The following is a 20,446-nucleotide window of genomic DNA, read 5'->3' as shown; positions in this document are numbered from 1 at the left end:
CCCAAAATAGCATCCTCATAAACTTTTTCCTTGTTTCTTAACAGTGGAGATTTTTTTTCCTAGGTGGGAGAAAATAACTTTTTTTTTTTTTTTTTTAAAGCAAGCAGCATTATTCACAGGGATGTCTGGAATAATTAGTGTTTATAGGGCTGTGGCTCTTAATTAAATACTTTACCTTCCTCTGATTCTTCCCCGTTGAGTAAAGGCTGGTAGGGAATATGTTAATGAGTTACTTAGTAATGTACCGCGTCCTCACAGTTGGGTGATGATTGCTCTTCCCAGAACTGGAGCTAAACCACAGCTCTGGAATTTGCCATCAGGAGGGTCGGATCTTCCACTGCCTTTGTTGCTCTTAACCATTTCCTTCTTTGACACTGTTTCGGTTTTAGTGGAATCCTGCCCTCAGAAGCCGAGCTCATGTACATCAACGAGGTGGAACGTTTGGATGGATTTGGACAGGAGATCTTCCCTGTGAAGGTAACATAGCCTGGCCTGTCCTCACTTCAGCTTTCTCAGAATGGCTCAGGTGGTTGGAAAACTAGTGATAGGCAACCGACCAGAGCGACCTGGCTTCCTTATCGCTACGTGGCATTAGATGGCGAGTCCTGCTTACTTTAGGTAAAGCAAACACTTCTTAACTAAGAGACTTTGAAGTTTTCCATGGTCTTGGGCAGAATATCTTGTTTGTAAGACAACCGTCTGAGTGAGTACCAGACAAACACCAGCCCATCCACCGGCCCTGGGAAGGTATGCGGTCACGTCCAGTTCTGCGACAGGAAAGCAGCTATTAATATGAAGACCCTACCCAGTAGTTTTCTTTATTCGCTTCTTCTCTCCTCTCTTTGAGCTGATACAGGGATCATCGCTTGTGAGGCAGAGTGAAACCTTTCCTGTATGCAAGCACACTTTCTTTCTTGAGTTCTATAGAGCCTCCATTGTGGGTTTCCAGCCCCTTAGGTGTTTTCTGGAAATGGTGCCTGGGAAACTGTTACAGCACATCACATCCTTTGCAACAGATCCACCTCCTGAAGTGGGTGTGGTTGGGGAGGGGGGTCACGGTGCATGGTCATTTATAGAGTTGGGCCCGTACTCCAAGCTCATTTTCTTCTCTCTACTGACCCACTCTGCGAAAGACGGAGTTTTGTCAGAAACCTAAAGCAACTGGCACATTTCTGCAATTTGGGAGATGGTGCAATTTTAGCACAAACATTTCATTCTAAACTGGCTCCGCTGGCTGTTTTATAAGTGTTCTGTTCCTCCTCTGCTGCACGCTTGCAATTTGCCTTAATGAGAACTGCCCATGTGCATCAAGTAGAACGAGCAGGGTGGCCGCAGCTTGTGGAAAGGGCTAAATGGCTCTTTTTTAGATTTGTTTAATTTTCTTTTGCTTCTCTAATGGCCACCCTTCGTAGGGTTGTAATCCATTTTCCTTGCAATAATGCCTTATGAAGCCATCTGCATCCCACTTACATTTCAGCAGCCCATATATAGTCATGTTATTCTGGGCCATTGAAAAACCAGGGTAAACTTCTCTCCACTTCCAGAAAACTGACTTCTCAGTCCCAGGAAGTCGGGGGTTTCGTTGTGCTCATTTACTCGTGTTGTTTTTGGTCATTCTGGGCTGTGGGAAACAAGAGCAGTGGAGATAGTGTTGAAATCCACTGTGCCCGTTCCCCGATGCACTTTCTGGTATGTTCTTTTGTGGGAAGAGCACAAGGCAGGTACTGTCTACCTTGGTCCGAGTGGGCAGACAGGCACTGCTGACTCACTGCCTGTGCGTGTGACTTAGCTGGGTGTCTTCTGTTTCCCCACGTGTCTGTTCATGACTACGGTGGCCACCTACCGACCACCTGACATCCCCGGAGACAAGGATGATGGGAGGGGCAGCAGGACCGGTGGGGCGGTGCCGTGATCAGCTCTGAGATAGGTGAAAAGGCAGGCAGGAGAGTGTGCAGGGGCAGACTGAGTAGTGATGGAGCCCCAAGTAACGTACATGGGCTTGCTATGGATACGTTTTAGGGAAGAACATTTCTACGTAGGGTGGGCTTTTCCACGAGCGATTCTTCAAAGTTTCTCAAGGCCGGAGGAGTACCAGTCCACTTCCTGACAGGTCCGCCCCTCCCGCCTCCACACACACAGGCGGGCCGCTGCCTCGGTGGCTCCCTGCGTTGTCAGAGCGCCGGGACACAGAGAGGGTGCTTGTGTCTGGAGCCTCGATCCTTAGCCGAGTGGGACACCAAGCCCCTAAGGTTTGACAGATGCAGCGTCTGGGCCTCGGTCCTATGTTTTCTCCATTGCTCGGCCCTGGTGAACTGCTCCTGCCGCGCCCCCACCCCTACTGGCCCGCTGCACCAATGGACCTACTGGCAGAGTGCCCCGGGAAGGCTGTCTGCAGGATTTTCTTTCTGCTTCGCCTCTCCACTTCTCCCGACTTCTTTTCTCACAAGTGTTTTTCTGCATGTCACCTACCTTGTAACTGCTCCTGACAACCGAGGCACTTCCTTTCCTTCCCTCTCCACCCTCTCCCAACCCTGTCTCTGCTTTGCATCCAGCCGTTGTCTTGACCTCGCTCTGTCCCTGTTAGAAGAGCCCTGTTCTAATGTGCGCTTTGCCGGGCGAGCTGGAGAGACATCCCTGTGATGGGGCACTGTTGTCTGTGTGTCTTATACGGGATCAAGGGTTCTGAGGAATGCAGACATCCTTCTCTTCCATCCCGTGTCTAGTCATGCGCGCCTCTCTGCTCCCTCCACAAAGAAGGTATCCCCCAGGGAAAGCAGGGGGCTGTGACAGTTTATTCCCCGGATGGTGAGCCTTGTTCCTGCTCTGCTCCCAAGCACGCCGGCAGCAGGTTGGGCTCTCCCAGACAGGAGGCTGGAAGCATCTGACCGGACCAGGAGACCAGACTTGAAGATAAGTCATCCGGGCTTCCTCAGCACAGGGCCCAGCAGATTTCCCGACAGCTCTGTAGTCCTCGTGCCCCTCCTGTGCTCACGAAGCTCCCAGCCAGCACTCAGCGTCCCTCTCTGGAACATGAATATGTGGCCCAGCATCACCCCACAGGGTGTCCTTACAGGAATGACAGAGGCCAACGCAAAGAAAACGAAGAGGCCTGGAAGACGTAGAGACTCTGCCGGGTGAAGAACTCCCCGCCCAAAATACCATACTATGAGTCTCCACTATATTACATCTTTCAAGGAATAGGTTGCTTTTAAAAGAGAATGTTCCGAAAATAATTTAAAAAAAAAGAAAAAAAAGAAAGGAAAGAAAAACTCTCAGCAATTAAAAATGTGATATCAGAAATGGAAAATGTAATAGGTTGCAAGACAAAATTAAGAAAATCTCACCAAAAAGTGAAGTTTGGAACGTGGGAGGTGGGAGATAAAATTAGAAGGCCAGCCCAGGATGTCCAACATTGGAATAATGGGAGTTCCAGAAGTGAACAGAGGAAACAAAGCTAGTAATTCGAGAAAGTATCCCAGGACTGAGGGGCATGAGGCTCTAAATTGAAACACCAAGCACAGTGGATGCAAATAGACACACACTAGGGCATTAGGCAGGGGAAGTTGATGTCTGTAGGGAGAGGAAATGGTGGGAACAAGTCTGCTGTTGGCTTCTTCTAAAGAGGTTGCAAACAATATGCTCATTTCTTCAAACTGCGGGCTTATATAATCACACGTGTAGAAACGCATACGTAATCAAACTACACACACGTATAATTTTGATTTAGAAAAAACGTAAAAAAGATACTAATAGACGCTCGTGAAAGATGAGATCTTAAGTGCCCCCAAATCTGAGACAATCCTAAAAATCTCTCTTGGACAGGCAACGTGTGGTGACAAATTCAGATAAAAGATGCATGTATATGTATATAGTCCACTAGGCTGTGCAGCGGCGTGAGTCCCTTCAGGACCAAGTTGCCTTTCGTCCGGATGCTGTCTGTGATTCTTTCATTTATGGGCAGGAAACGGGGTGTGGCCCCCCCCCCCCGGGTGGGCTGCGGCCCACGTGCTCGGTTCTGCCAGGTCGCCGGTGATCTGTTTCATCACGCCGCTCTTCTGTTGATCTTACGCAGGACAATCATGGAAACAGTGTGCAGCTGGGCATTTTCTTTATGGGCATTTTCGTGAGAAACAGAATTGGAAGACAAGCAGTGATACACAGGTAGTCTTGTTCATATCTTTTTCCTTTTTTCTTTTTCCCCTTGAGGGACTCTCGAAAACCCTGCTTAGTAGGACAGGTATCCCAGCGAGTTGAGAGCCAGATGGTGGGTCACCATTGAGCTTTTCTCAATTCAGAGAAGATCAGCCCTCTGTGCGATTCGAGCGCTAATGGAGAAATGCATCTCACTTCTCCTGGAGGCCCGTTTGGGGGTGGGGACTCTCACCTGAGTCCAGGAAAGGTGCCCTGGAGCCAGAGACCTGGAGCTAAACTCTGTGAGTCTGGTTGGAAGCAGGCTGTCCAGTCAGTCCTTCAGTCCAGAGTGGCTTCTTCCCATTTTCCATCACCCTCCGCCTAACCATATGTGCTAGAAGAGTGAGGACTGATTTTTATATTAAAAATATAATGTATTTATGAAAGTGCATTTTGAAAAGCATTGAATTTGTTATCATGAATTAAAGGGATTTGGTACTTTTTCATCATTTTGCATTTTAGAATTCTTTTTCTAATGCTTATTTATTTTAGAGAGAGTGCAAGCAGGGAAGGGGCAGAGAGAGAGAGAGAGGGAGACACAGAATCCAAAGGCGGCTCCAGGCTCTGAGCTGTCAGTGCAGAGCCCGACATGGGGCTCAAACTCATGAACCGCTACATCATGACCTGAGCCGAAGTTGGATGCTTCACCGACTGAGCCACCTAGGCACCTCTCATTATTTTGCATTTTAAGCCCTCTTCTCCGTTTAACGTGAGAGACCAGTGTCTCCTTGGGTCACGTGTCCGGGAGCTTGCTCGTGTTGGCATCCGTAGTTGCTACCGTAGTGTCAGTGATCTCAAAAGCTGCATCCTTGCTTTCATTTACAAGGGTAGTGTGGCCAGTTATTTACTGGAAGACGAGCTTTCTTGTACATGCATCTGGTAGGCATAGCTGTGCACCTAGGCCAGATCATCAAGGACAGCTCTTAGAGTCAAAGCAAAGTCCACCTTCTGGGCGTGGATCTTGCCCAGCTGTGTACTCTCTGGATCAGCAGTTGATCTGGGTCATTTTGCAAGTAGTTTCCCACCAAAAGCTTCCTAATTGGCTTCCCCCCAAACCCCGCCCCCCTCTGCCGCTAGGTCCCCACCCTGCCATTATTTTTGTTCATTTATTTTTTTCTTGCTCTGTGAAAGGGGACATTATTGAAACAGGAGTAGGGGGAAGATCTTGGTGGCTGCAGAATAAACTTTTTGACTTTTGGACATATTCAGTCAACTCCATACACGTACAATAAGTTACAAATGGGTCAAGCAAAATGCATAAATTAGGCAGCGATATAACTATGAATTTTTATGCCCATTTAAAGCTGTTCGGGCATTTTGTCCCACACAGTTCTTCATAGCTGAATCAATGCTTCATTTTTTCCTTGAGCCTGGAGAAGTAGACAAGTCTTACGTTTCAGTTGTGGAGTTTAAATAGAAGATAATAGCAGTTTGAAACTCTGCTGATGGTAAGCCACTCATAGGCTTGGTTCGGTTCCTTAGGAACTGCTTCCGGACTTCTTCCTCCAGTCCTTATCTCGAAAGCCCTATAGGCTGGGAATTTGCTTCTGCCATGGTCTGCCGTGGTGTCATGGTAATGATGCCCCTAGGGGAAGTCGCATGGTGGAGGAGGAGTGGATCCAGAGTTTTGGCAGTCGGTTTGAAGGAATGGAGCCTGAGGAAACCAAATATCTCTTATCTCTAGAGACCTTCATTGAGGAGCCTGTAGCTCTGGGTCGTGTAGATGTAATCTCTTGGAATTGTAAGTCAACCGACAGCTCTACTGATCACCTATAGAGAGTATGGCCCCAGCAGATGTACGTAAACACAGTTGGTCCTGGAATAATGGAAAGGTGACTGGAGGAATGCCCGTAAGCCCCAGTATGGAACTCGTGCATCCCCAGTGAGCAGAGTGAACGTGGCCAAGTCCTGTACTCGTTTGTGCCTCAATTGTCTCATCTCTAAAGGAGGAACAAAACTAGCTGCCTTGTCGACCTTAGAGAGTCGATAAAGGAACCGTACTCTATACAGATGGGAGGCAATATTACTACTTTTAATTCTCTCAGCCAACATCCATTGCATGTTGAATGCCGGGTGCTTGGCTCCGTGCTTGGAATACAGACACGAAGACAGCAGAATCTCTAGGCATGGCGTCTTTGGGCTAGTCTGGCTTAGTTTGGGATCTAGTCACGGAGGTCAACAGTTGTAATACCACGTGGTGACCGATAGGGGACTATACGCATGCGTGTTGTCGGGACGAGAAAGAGAGAAGGTGACTTCTGAGCTAAGTCTTGAAGGAATCATCTAGGCAGAGGATAGGGCAGTGAAGGTTGGCATGAAGAGGGAATTGTAGATCGGGGCACAGAGTGAAGGTAGACAGTAGTAAGAGGCGGCTACAAACTGACTCCAGGCAGAATGGGAAACTACAGCTTACCTTCCCGGGCACTTTCTCTTGGTGGCATAATCAGTCTGTAGCCTACGCTGCAACACAGAATCTATGTGGATTCTTTGGCCTAGATTCCTGGAAACACGTGACTTTGAAATAATATGCTCCTCCATATGCTTTGCAGTTTGGAAATGTGAAAAACAAGGCAGACGTTCCTTGAACGTTTTCCTCACAACTAGTCATAAAGGAAAGTACACCTTATGAACAGCAGTATCCAGATTTACGTTATACGGTTTCCTTAGCTATTTAAGTTTGACCCGGGGTGTGTTTTCTTTACTTTTTTGCTTGGAGAGAAGGCACATTTAGCTTTTAAAACTATAGTTAAATCGTAATTTGTAAAATGAGACGCACCAGCAGTGATGACCCTCCTGTGCTGACTCATAACTGCATGGAACCTGCCTGGCAAACCCAGTTGTTTTTCTTGTGACCAGGTGGAATGACATCGGGAATATCACACACAACAAGTCGACTATTCTGGTGGAGCTCATCAACAAAGAAGAGACGGCCCTCTTTCACACGGTAAGCAAAATGGAAAGATGGGGGCAGGGTCCGACAGACAGCTTGCCGTGTGACCTCTCAACTCACCACATCCCTTCTTTGCTCTCTGCGTCGTGAGAGAATAAATGTTCTACTGAACCCGTAACCGTCCACCTCTCGCCCAGTGCTGTCATTACTCATTTCCGGGTAGTGGTGGTGATTTCCCGTTCAGAACGCCAGGTTTCCAAGCCGAGTTTGGACTCGGGGATTTCGGTTCCTCCACCTGCTGTGTTTGGGGTGGATCCCATTGTCTGGCGTGCTGCGTTCCTCCGCGCTCAAGTTACAGCCCACATCCAGTAACCCCCCGATTATATTGCAAAGCATTTTCTTTTCCTGGCGGACCTGGATTTTCTCCCCCCCAGCCGCACAGCCCAAGCCTAATCTGAAGTAACCTGAGTGATCTTCCTTCTGTTGAGGGCCCCCTTGAGAGCCAGGGCTGTCCGTGCACCTCGCTGCCTCTCAGTGATGTTTGGTGTTCATTCCGTGCTCTGTCTTGATCCTTATTTATTTTTAAAGCATCTGGTTTGGAATTGTGTGAAGATATGCCAGCCCATGGTGTAAGCCCAGTGCCCTGAGTATGGAAGATTCTTTAACAGATTGTCTGCCATCCTTGGGTGGGCTTCCTAGCCCAGCTTGCTGCAGAATTTCAGCACACCGGTTTGCTGCTCGGGGGGGCTATTTTGTGTGTGGCCCGACGATACGAAGGAATGTGGCCCTGTTCGGGAGAATCCTAGGGAGATGTGTTTATAATCAAATACATTTTATTTGTTTTTATTTGTTTTTTTTTTCTCTGCCTCTTCTTTTCCAAGGACGATCTTGAAAATGCCAAGTATATCTCTCGGTTGTTTGCTACGCGGCACAAGTTTTACAAACAAAACAAAATCTGCACTGAGTAAGTAAGCCGTCTGTCCACCTTCTCACTGGAAGGCCTGGTCAGATTAAATCCACGTGCTTTAGGGATGTCGTAGATGGCGTCTGCCATTCGATCTTTTCCCTCCTTCCTCGTGGAAGCTGACCAGGCAGGAGGGAAAGAACTTTAATGACGAAGGCCGTCTGGCACAGCGCGTGCGCCTGGAGAGAAAATAACTCACAAATTGACTGTGAGTGCTTGACTACCTGGACGGGTTGGCCCACATTAGTGCCTTTCCATCCTCTGTGAGGAGTTCGGAGGAGCTGAGCGGTTCCCAATTTGCCAGGGTGCCCCTTCGTGTCAGATGCGGGGTATGTTCAGAAGTGTGTCACGGAGTAGCAAGCCAACTTGAAAGAAAAGAAGGTTCTGTCATCCTCAGCCCTGTTTCTCTTACACAGTTGGCTAACCCCGCGTGTGCTTCTGGGTCATGTCATCTGCCTGTAAATGAGAGGCCAGGGTAATTAGAGGAAGACTTGGAATACACTAATAGACGTCACGAATCCATGTGTGTTTTTTCAATTTAATTTGGAAATAAAGATGATAAAGGGAGTCTGATATGGGAACTTAAATGTGACCTGACCTTGGATGTAGAGTAGCTGGGGCTCACGCTATCATTGCCTTTATTTTGGTTGCCTTCAAAAGATGTTCCTCAGCAGAGGACGTTCGGCAGTTGGGGCGCCCTAGGTGCTTAATTGTGTTTCAAAGAATTCGGGGATATAAATGCAAGAGAGGAACTGCTTTTCCATTCCCCCAGTGGACACATCCAAGAGTGTGAGAGTATTGTCCCAGAGCAGTTCCTGCTGAAAATTGCGGCTGCTTTAGAACTGGAGCCTCAGGTCCTGACAGACTTTCTTCTCTACACGATGGAGGCTCTTTTAAACCGGTCTTTGCAATTGGTCACTGTCGGAGTCTGAAAGGATCGTTGATGGTTATCAGGTCCGCCAGCAAAGTTTGCAAATGTAAATCGGAAGGGCAGTGATCAGGGAGCGGCAAGTCAAACAGCCATCACTGTACGGGCACGCACACGCGCACGCACACGCACGTGGCGTTCTTTTGAACAGACTCCCCGTAGATCACTTCTGTGCACTTCTGCGCTGCGGCGGCCTTTGATCTGCGGGGGGGTCTTTGACATTAACACGAACTCTATGGTCGGCTTCTGGAGGGCGAATTAAAATCTGACTGTTTTAAGCAGTGAATTTCACTGTGGTCTTCTGGTTGGACCATTTCTCAGCAAGGGAGTTTACTGTAAAATTTGCAGAGTATTTTGATTTCTTTGGCGCTCTCCGAATACTAGTGAGCATCCCACGTTAGCCTGAAAACTGAGGAAATGGTGTTTTCCTTTCTACTTCTGTAATAACCATTCTTTTCTCTTCACCAGGTAGAGGAGGTTCCTAACCTCTTATTTGGACTCTCTAAGATGTACACACACACACACACACACACACACACACACACACACTCCATACACACAGTAAATTCTGTGTATAGTTTCAGGATCTCAGCACAGACTGCATTAAGGCCTGGGATAAACCCCCTGTAGTTTTAGGAAACTAGCATTATCTTAACAGCATCTTTCTCCAGAGGTCTGCATACCCTGACTGCTAAAAGACTATCATTGATTTTCATTTCATTTCATAGAGCTCCAAAGAGTGCTTCCCATATTTCTTGACTTGAGAAGAGAAATTGCAGGGAGTGGGAAGGGTGTTTAACCTAAGTCTAATAATACTATTTTTGGCCAGTTGTTAAAAAAAAAAAAGTCCAACGTTACTATTTCCACACCTCATGAAAGAAAGAAAAGGTGTTTTATCACTAAAAAGGTAGGAAAGATGAACTATCAGACAAAGGAGAATGCTTTAAATTGAAGAATTCTAGCTTGATGGAAAATTCTACGTGTCCTGGGTTTTTTGTTTGTTTTTGTCTATGTATGAGTTCACTGAAGACTAGGGAAAATGTCAGTCTGGACTTTGAGACCCATTTCTCAAAGACACCTTTGATTTCAGTACTCAAGAATTTCTTTTTTTTTTTTTTCAACGTTTATTTATTTTTGGGACGGAGAGAGACAGAGCATGAATGGGGGAGGGGCAGAGAGAGAGGGAGACACAGAATCAGAAACAGGCTCCAGGCTCTGAGCCATCAGCCCAGAGCCTGACGCGGGGCTCGAACTCACGGACCGCGAGATCGTGACCTGGCTGAAGTCGGAGGCTTAACTGACTGCGCCACCCAGGCGCCCCAGTACTCAAGAATTTCTTAATACTCTTAGCTCCCACACATTTTTATCCCTACATTAAAAAAAATTCACGTTGATTCTCAGTCTGGAAAGGATCTGATTAGATTACTACTTATAATCAGTATTATCTTAATTCAAAAAGATCTTTGTATGGTCTTACTCAAACATACTTAATCTGTTTTGGATTCCATTTGACTGGCAGCATTTAAAAAATATTTTTTCTTCTTGCTGTTTTTCTTTATGAAAGATTTTACACATAGACAAAGATACAAAGAATACAATTTTTAAAAAACCCATGTAATAATAGTGATATTTTTCAGTCTTGCTTATTTCCCTCATAATATTTTTTGGAAATAAGCCTCATTCTTCTGTAAAATTTAATATCTAAGGATCATGTGCTCTAAACATTTTGAAAATAAGAGAATAAAAAAGGAAATCAACATTTTTCATAGCCTCTCCATTCAGAAATAAATGTTTACATTTTGCCATAAATTATTTAGCTGTCTCTTTTTTTTTAATGTTTATTTATTTTTCAGACAGAGACACAGCATGAACGGGGGAGGGTCAGAGAGAGAGGGAGACACAGAATCTGAAGCAGGCTCCAGGCTCTGAGCTGTCAGCACAGAGCCCGACGCAAGGTTCGAACTCACGGACCATGAGATCATGACCTGAGCCAAAGTCCAACGCTCAACCACCTGAGCCACCCAGGCGCACCTTATTATTTAGCTCTCTTGTCTGTTCTCCCCCCCCCCCCACCCCGCCTTTCCCCCCTCTCTTGTTGGTCCGTCTGATAAATAAAATGACTCTTCTCATTTCTTTAACTTTTCCTGTAGACAATCAAATTCTCCACCCCCCATCAGACGCCAACCCACCTGGAGCCGATCCTCTCTGGTATGTATAAAGTCTTCAGTAATCAAATGGTCTGACTGTTGGGGATGGAATGTCCTTTTGTTGCTCAATTGAAAGGAAACATGACTGGGGCATCATGACCAGGTGAGATCTTATGAAAACATAGAAGAGCATCAGTCAGCCAAGCAGGTGTCATGAATATTCATGTCCCATTTGTGCCCCATCACGTGGGACATCCATGTGCCCATCCGCAGCCATCACTTCTTGAGGTATGGCTCAAGGTTCACCCCCGAAGAATAAGTCTTAAGGTTGATGAGACCGTGTTTCTTCAGCATGTGACCTATGGTGTGTGTTTTTGTCCATTTGCTCATCTGTGATTTTATCACTGTTTCTGGTTGTTACATACACGTCTTTAGTTATAAGCTCTACAAATTCTTTTGTATTTGCCACCATAGATAGATCTTAATAAACTAGTCAGAAAATGCTTTTTGAATGAACCCAAATTGAACGAGTTTAGTCGGTGGTTTCAAGTTAGGGTATTTGATGGGGAAGATTAATTATATATCTTCTAATTTTAAGACCAACAAAATCGATTTACTGAATTGATCTACTTTTCTATCTAATCTAACGTTAGCTTTTTTCATTTTTTAAAAAATTTCTCCTCTTGGGGCGCCTGGGTGGCTCAGTCGGTTAAGCGTCCGACTTCAGCTCAGGTCATGATCTCACAGTCCGTGAGTTCAAGCCCCACGTTGGGCTCTGTGCTGACAGCTCGGAGCCTAGATCCTGCTTCAGATTCTGTGTCTCCCTCCCTCTCTGCCCCTCCCCTGCTCATGCTGTGTCTCCCTCTGTCTCAAAAATAAATAAAAACATTAAACAAAAAATTTCTCCTCTTCTGAATAAGGAAACACAACTCTAATTTCAATACATCTGTTCTTAGGCTGTGTTTTATTTTGAGGACTACTTTAGGATAATATCATAGAAAGATGCAGAAAAGTGACCTTTAAACATGTGACCTTTAAATTATTCTAGGTGACCATTTCCTTCGAGTTGATAGGAGAATAAAATTGATTTTTTCCTCATACACAGTGTATACCCTATAGCACATCTTTAACTTGTCTTTCCAAAGGAGAGTTTTGAGGAATTTTTTTTTTTGTCTGGAAAATGCATAGACAATGAACTCTTAGAATTCTAGAGTTGAGCCATTATGTCATCACATTCCTGAGTACCCAACGTGAATATTATTAATCTCGATGTCATGCATAGTATCTCACAAGTGGCCCTTGCCTTGGAGGTCCAGAGGGTCACTTTGGGCTTTTCCCTTGTGGCATTGATAGATTTGTTTATGGCACTGGTTTCTTTATACTTCTCCTTTGTGAATATTATTTTTTTTTTAGACTCCACATGTCTTCATTAGGGAGATGATTTTTCATTTATGTCCATGAAACACCATGGAGGCCGAGTATTTTAAAGCTGTCTTGTGATTTGATCTCATCCTAATTATCTGGAGAAGATAAAGAGGTTTTCGTATTTTATCTGGGTGAAGACAGTCTGCAGGAAGCCAAGTTCAAGGCTCCTCCCTTTCTTCTACCCTTCAGGGCAAAACCATATTACCAGGAGTTCCCTGGGATGAGTGATATTGTCTCTTTTTGGCTTCCTTGCTGAGAACCAGGACTGCTATTTTTCTCTTGCCCTTCTGCTGCCTATATTATGGCATCTCACTTGTTTCTATATTAGCAGGTCTGGAAAGATAGAATGATATGCACTATATATAACATAACACAATATTATATATATAATACAAAGAGATGGAATAAATAAGATCCCGAAATGGTATTTGGAGGATTAGCTGTTATTATCCTTTGCTGTACACTTATGCCAATTCATAAACAGTCACTTGCTTATTAGATTTTTTTTTTAATTCCAAAAAATTGGATTTTTAAGAGCAAGAGAAGGCAGTGAGCCAACTTTACCTTACTATGCATTTCTATTACCTCACGTGAATCCCTTCCCACTGTTTTTGTTTGTTTTAAGCCTCAAAACTGGCTGTCCTACGCTGGAAAAATTGAGTTGAATTACGTACCACCAAGAAGAGGAAAATATTTTAAAATTGCAATTCATAAACCAGCCAAAGGCCGGGGGGGGGGGGGGCGGCCCCCAGAAACAGCCAAAGGGAATATTGAGAAAAGCTGATACAGCACCTTCTTTTTGGTACCATGAACTCCTTTCTTAGATTAATTTCAATTCCTTATTTCTTCTTTCTTGACTTTTTTATTTTTGGATCCCTTATCTTTATTACCTTCTTTACGTGCCCTTTTGATGCTTAAGCATTATTTGTGGCAGACAAAATGGCAGATGAGTTATTTGCCCAGCTTCAGATTATGGCAAGTGTTCTTCCAGTATTGAGGGATACTGAGAAAGTGTGACCCCTGCTGGCTTTGGGTTTTTTTGGCTTGATCTCAGCCGTTCTCCTAAAGCAGTAATATTTAAACCAGTATCTATGAGAGTAATTTCAAAATAATCGAATATATCCTGTTTGGTGGTTTACAGGCTTAAAGTTTTTTAAAGATTTTTGTTTTTTAGAATCAAAACTTTTTCTTCAAAGAAGCTGTCACTGGGGATCCCAATATCTAAGTAACATAAATATTGTTGGTGATAAGGGGAGGGAAGAGGTGTGATTTGATTGGCTAGAAGCTGAGATGTACTGAGGCTCCGTGATTTGCTGTAGATCACGTTAGCAATTAATCATATTTCCTTTGTCGGCTCACCAAATATTGAGCTAATCTAAACTTTTTTTTTTTTTTCTTCTGAAAGTTTTATTCTTGTCTGCACCAGGAAGTTGTTCAGGTTGGGTCTAAATAACCATCTTTAAGGAGTCTCTTGGAAAAGATTTTTCACTGCAGAGTAGATGGTTGAACTAGATTCGCTGCAAGACCTGTCCACATTGGGTTCTGCAACGGGGGGTCCATAAGTGGTCTGAGAACCACACACATACTGTCGCGGGTCACCATTCAGATTTTTATATAAATTTGCAACCGAACCCAGCTTAACACCACCCCTGTCCCTATTGGAGGTTGACGTGGTGCTGTAAACTAAGGGTCATAGGTGCAGACAATTTTGGTTAGAATGAAACCGAGTTTCCCCTTATTGTCATTATTCTTTAGGTCGAATATAATAAATCTACATGTTCTGAATTACTCCTTTTAAAAGGGCATTGGGAGTTTTGCAAGCATATCAGGAAATAGACTAAATGTTAATTACAGCTTCCTTACCTTTCTCACCTTGAACCAGCTGCCTTATTTCCCTCCGTTTCTCCAGTCGTAGACTTAATGATGAGATGGGGGTACAGATGAGTCAAAGAGGGACGAGTCAAGGGTGGACCAGCAGAGAGACCACAGTGTGCTTTCCTGCAGACGTGGGTGAATGATGGGCTGTCGTGTGCTTGGGCTGGTGCCCCGTGAGATTCCACGGCCATTTGTGCCACGGCCTTCCCACCTGTGCTGTCTTTTCTGTTTCAGCCCCGACAGCAGCCGTACATCTTGCCTCCCATGCACGTCCAGTGTGGTGAACACTACTCGGAAACACACACTTCGCAAGGTAAACCGTGGCTTGTCATTTTCCCTTCTTGAGACGAAAAGTCGAGTACCTGTCAGCGGTGAAGAAGTTTTTTTTTTTTTTATTTCTTAGATGACAGTGATACTTTTGTTTTAACTTTGTCATTGTCTGAATGGCAGCGGGCGGCGGCTTCGATTTGTGAAAGGCATAGCGTGTCACTTGCCCCCGAGAGGAAAACTTTCCCAGAATTGGCTGCCGAGGGAGTTGGGAGAAGGCAGTGAGCGAGTTCCTTGTCTCCTTCCTCTGATGAGTGGGCTTGGAGAAGAGAGAGGGACAGTAAGCCCCACGGAATGCTCTTCACCCTCGTGACCCGTATCGAGCACACAGAGCACACAGGCGTCCAGCTTACTTAAAAGAAAGGCACAAATAATCTCCACTCCTCTCTTTAACTGCTGCCTGCCATTTCTCCAGACACCTGTTTTTGCCTCAGAGCAAATGGAATCTGTTTTTTATTCTTTTTCTCCCCAAACACTCCCATGCCAAACGTGTGAGAAAATCCGTCCTAAGACTAAAGGTTCTAATAATAACAATTACCATTTATGGAGCAGTTCCTCTCCCTAAGCACCGTGCTAAGCCCTTGCAACGCATTGTTTCATTTAATCCTCAAAATAAACCCACACGATAGGTACTATTACTAGTGCCATTTATAGAAAAAGAAAGTGGGGCGCAAAAAGGGTATGGGAGGAGCCTTGAGGTGAAAAATGACTCTTGAGCCAGTGCCCTCTCTGTCATTACACTAACTGCATCTCAGAAAAGGAATGTTACTAAACTTGGGTGTCGGCAGTATGTTGAACGGATAATGCGTTTCTGTGTCACCATAGGCTGGCTATTTTGAACCTCTGTCCTGTCAGAGTGTGAGTGTGGAAACTATAAGATAGTCAAGACTCTTTAATCAAATACTCCTTTTTATAAGCAGACGAGCAAAGTTACCCTGCTTCTGTGGGAAAGCCCCAGAGCCCATAGAGATGGAGAAGTGGCACACCTTTGTCCCTGGGTTTTGCTGGTTTTTCTTGTCCATCTCAGCTCATCTGGTCTGTGAGCACACTCCTCCTCAGGCAACTGAGCATTTTCAGTCACCTTTTCTGGTTGGTGGTTTTTGGTTTTATTTTTTGCCTTTCTGCCTGTCCTCCTCTCCTTTGCTCATGCTTAAATCCAGAGTGTGAAAATGATGAACTTTGCTCATCAGAAAGTGTTTGGGCAAGAGGTTGCCTTCCTAGGGGGGTGTCTGTGTGTGTGTGTGTGTACGTGTGTACGTGTATGTGTGTGTTAAAGAAACCACGGACACCTAGTATGGGCCTGACTTCAGCCATCTACGTTTTACCTCTTTAGGAGCCTCCCTAAACCACTATTAATTTTAATGTCAGGTGACCTCAGTGATGAAGCCAATTCTAGGAGAGTTGTAGGCAGTGGCCAAAAGAACTCCTGGTTCTGATTTTGCCCTCCATCGGTTGCTGATCAGAACCAACTAGCCATGCGTGCTGACACCTTGACTGCATCCTTTGTCTTGTGTCTTTACCAACACTCAGGAGTTCCTCGGGGAAGGGGACCTTTTCCATTGCTGTCTGGAACATAAGCTCCAGGTATCGGTAACTTCAAATGCATCATCCTGTTAAAGCTCTTGACTTCCTGGCCCAAATAGCCGGTCCCGTTGCTGGGCCCTGGACAAGAAGGCAGGTTTACCCAACATGAGGGCCGTTGTTGGTGCCTGATTTCAGAGCTCATGGCAAAATGGAGAACTTCCCCAGGTGATAACTATTCCAAACGTGCCTAGCTTTCTTTGATTGCATTCACTTTCTCTTTTTAGGATGCTTTCAAGTGTTCTTTCTGTATGTTGGTGTCTCACCCGAGAGTTATTAGTTTTTCCATGGAATACGTGGGTGGAGACCACAGGATTTCACTTTTAATGACCTCTGAAAGTCACGCCCAGGAGTGTGAGGATGAACTTAGTTGAAGCAGGGTGATGTGGACGTTCACGGGCCTTTGTTTGATTTCTTGTAGACAGCATCTTCCATGGGAATGAAGAAGCCTTGTACTGCAATTCCCACAACAGCCTGGACTTAAATTATTTAAATGGCACCGTCACCAATGGCAGCGTGTGCAGCGTTCACAGCGTCAACTCCCTCAACTGCTCCCAGAGTTTCATCCAGGCTTCTCCTGTGTCCTCCAACCTCAGTATCCCCGGGAGTGACATCATGCGGGCCGACTACATCCCTAGCCACCGGCATAGCGCCATCATTGTGCCATCCTACCGGCCGACCCCCGATTATGAGACGGTCATGCGGCAGATGAAGAGGGGGACCGTGCACGCCGACAGCCAGAGCCAGTCTCTGCGGAACCTCAGCATCATCAACACGCATGCCTACAACCAGCCAGAGGATCTGGTGTACAGCCAGCCCGAGATGCGGGAGAGGCCGCCCTACGCTGTCCCTTATGGGCCGCAGGGAGGCTACGGTAACAAACTCGTCAGCCCGTCTGACCAGATGAACCCAAAGAATAACATGGTGCCGAGCAAGCCGGGGGCAAGCTCCATCTCCCACACGGTGAGCACCCCAGAGCTGGCCAATATGCAGCTCCAAGGCACCCAGAACTACAACGCGGCCCATATGCTCAAAAACTATCTCTTCAGGCCGCCGCCCCCCTACCCACGGCCACGCCCTGCCACCAGCACCCCAGACCTCGCCAGCCACCGTCACAGGTACGTCAGCGGCAGTAGCCCCGACCTGGTGACCCGCAAGGTGCAGCTCTCGGTGAAGACCTTCCAAGAAGACAGCTCCCCAGTGGTGCACCAGTCTCTCCAGGAGGTGAGCGAGCCCCTCACGGCCACCAAGCACCACGGCACGGCGAATAAGCGCCACAGCCTGGAGGTGATGAGCAGCATGGTACGGGGCATGGAGGCCATGACCTTGAAATCGCTCAACATCCCCATGGCGCGCCGAAACACACTCCGGGAGCAGGGGCCGCCCGAGGAGGTGCCGGGGAGTCACGAGGCTCACCAGCTTCCCCATTACCACCACAAGAAGACCCTCTCGGATGCCACCATGCTGATCCACAGCAGCGAGAGTGAGGAGGAGGAGGAGGAGGCCCCAGGGTCGGTGCCCCAGATCCCCATGCTCCGGGAGAAGATGGGGTACAGTGCCCAGCTACAGGCAGCCTTGGCCCGAATCCCAAACAAGCCCCCGCCCGAATACCCTGGCCCGAGGAAGAGCGTTAGCAACGGGGCCCTGAGGCAAGACCAGGTCAGCCTGCCTCCTGCGGCCGTCAGGGCTAGGGTCCTGAGGCACGGGCCGGCCAAGGCCATCAGTGTTTCCCGAGCGGATCAGCTGGCCGTGGCTGGGCCTTCCCTCGGTCCGTCCATCTCCGAACCCGACCTGACAAGCGTGAAGGAGCGGGTCAAGAAAGAGCCTGTGAAGGAGAGACCGGTGTCTGAGATGTTCTCCCTGGAAGACAGCATTGTAGAGAGAGAGATGGCCATCAGGGTAAGTGTCCTCTCCCACGGCAGTGTTCAGCGGGCACTTCAACACACAGCCTCCTCCCCACCGCCCCACACCGCGTGCTCCGCTCCTTCTCCATGACTCTCGGCTTAAAGTATGAGAGCACATGTGCTCTGGGCCCTGAAGAAGGTGCGAGGCTTATTCAGGGAATTTGTTAGGAAGTTAGAGAATCGGTTGGCGTTTCAACAGGTAGCGTTTCATTTCACAAAACTTTGTATTTTTACCCCTTCAGCTAAACCTTCCGTTTTTCATTCATGGTTTCTAATTGGTACACTTGGCCCAAGGCGCTGTGATGGCGTTAGGATGCTGTAGGTTGGTTGTTGAGATCAGCCTCTAGGCCAGCATCGTGCTGTTTATTTGGGGTCAAATTTCCTGTGTGGGAGTGGCTAGGAGCTCTCCTTCCTACGTCTCTTGTTCCTATTTTAGGGGGAAGCATTCCTCCCCCCCCCCCCCCAATTTATAGTGAAAGAGCAACATCCCTTCAGAGCACAGCTTTGTGTGGAGATCCCTCTCCCAGGAAGGCCCACCAATATTGCCCAGACCACGACGTGTCCATTTTATTTTCAGATTTTCTTTCAGTAGATGGTTAACACAGAGCAGGAAAACTACAGTATTACTCAGAAGTTCACCATTGAGTTTTGGTCCCCATTAAGCTCATTCTATCAAAATTCACACACATGCATGGAAACACACGCATACATATACGCACACTTACGACATTTGAAGATGCCTGATACCAGACATAAGTAACTCTGATTCAGGGTATGTACCAGCTTGGGGGCCGGGTAAGCTGTCAGAGCAAGAGCGTGTAGGTAACAGGTGCGCACGCAGAACGACAAAGTGAGTTAGCTCCTACTAATGAGAAAATTGCCAGATTGCAGTTGCTACTTTAAAAAAAAATTTCAGAGCGCCATTGCTGCTTGTTCTGGACATTTTCACAACCTCAAAAAATAAAAAATCATTTCCTTTCATCACAACTAATCAAGCCCTGGTTGACTCATCCTCTGTGGGCACCACATCTCTGCCACAGGGTCTCTGCCACTTAGCAACTCCAGAACATGTAAGTGAAAATTTGCTCTGATGGAGTTCTTAGACTCCCTTCCTTTTATAAGTCTCCCTGCACCGCAGTGGTAATCAAGCTGAAGAGAACAGTCGAGGGCCCACGGTTTAAGGAAGCCACGTTTGTGGGTTCCGGAATCTAAACTGCAGCAACTTTATTACTTTAGACAGAACCTTCAGAACATTCCCAGCAGCACCCTTTTGGCCACCAGTGGAGCAGCGCTAAGGATCTGGTACAGGAATAACTTTTTCCACTTTTTGCAAACCTAGAAGGAAATCGTGAAAGATGTGCTTGTGCCTCCCCTGGCCAATATAACCGTTTGGCTGACAGATGGAATGAAACGCGGGGGTGGCGCCACGGGGGAGACCTTTCCCAGCTTGGAAAAAGTAACGCATTGGTAGAAATGGATTTTCAGTTCGTCTTGGCAGCAGGCCCCTTGACCACAACTCAAGAACCTGTCAGCCCAGGCAGCCAGACAGCTTTGCTGTCACCCCTGCCCACTTGATGTTTATTGACGCCTACGTGGTCCCATAGCCTCATGTTGGTCGTTCATCCCCTCCTCTTGTTACCTGTGTTCAACAAAGCCCTCTATCCAGACCCACAGCATTGGCTTTCTACGTAGAGCTTCACAAAGAAGCAACGGGATTTTCCACTGTTTTTCCCCTGTGTTCTGCCACCCCATCCATGTGGAAAATAGTGAATAGCTGATTCCACCCCTTCGTTGTAGTTCGGGAACATCATTACCCCATCCCTACTTCATTCTCCCATTGATTTTTTTTTTTTTTTAATTATATATACTTAGGTGCTCAGAGACCACAACTCTTGTCTGAGGTCTTGACCTTAGAGACTAGGAAGTTCTTCAGTGAGCCAGTGTGCCAGCGAGATAGTGACGGTGCCAGTGGCTCTGAAGGTTGGGATGGTTTCCCATCTGCTTTTTTTTTAATGAAGAAACTCCCCCCCGCCCCCCCCAGCCCCGTCCATGCCCTTCCCACATCTCAGATCCTCCTCTGCCCTCCCCATCGTGGGCAGCTTCTGCTTGGCTTGTTAGGAATGGATAAGAATGGAGAAGGCTGTCCAGGCCTCTCTAGGATATGAAAACAGTGAGAACATTTAAGCAAATGGGAACTGGAGGTGGGGGGGGGGG

General features: G+C 46.7%; 1 protein-coding gene across 3 annotated transcripts in view; it reads left to right on the top strand.

The window, feature by feature from the left end:
* Positions 1–20,446, top strand: part of PTPN14 (protein tyrosine phosphatase non-receptor type 14) — a 172,778-nt gene that overhangs the window by 132,747 nt on the left and 19,585 nt on the right. For all 3 annotated transcript variants that reach the window (XM_040446456.1, XM_040446457.1, XM_040446458.1), the window contains exons 7-13: positions 390–477; positions 4,073–4,161; positions 7,048–7,135; positions 7,963–8,045; positions 11,124–11,181; positions 14,655–14,733; positions 16,750–18,227. In XM_040446456.1, the coding sequence (XP_040302390.1) occupies positions 390–477; positions 4,073–4,161; positions 7,048–7,135; positions 7,963–8,045; positions 11,124–11,181; positions 14,655–14,733; positions 16,750–18,227 (1,963 nt within the window). The remainder of the gene's footprint in view (positions 1–389; positions 478–4,072; positions 4,162–7,047; positions 7,136–7,962; positions 8,046–11,123; positions 11,182–14,654; positions 14,734–16,749; positions 18,228–20,446) is intronic.

The sequence above is a fragment of the Herpailurus yagouaroundi genome, unplaced genomic scaffold (genome assembly GCF_014898765.1).
Source record: "Herpailurus yagouaroundi ecotype Mexico unplaced genomic scaffold, PumYag 195, whole genome shotgun sequence".
Lineage (NCBI taxonomy): Eukaryota > Metazoa > Chordata > Mammalia > Carnivora > Felidae > Herpailurus > Herpailurus yagouaroundi.
This window is presented reverse-complemented; position numbering and strand designations above follow the sequence as displayed.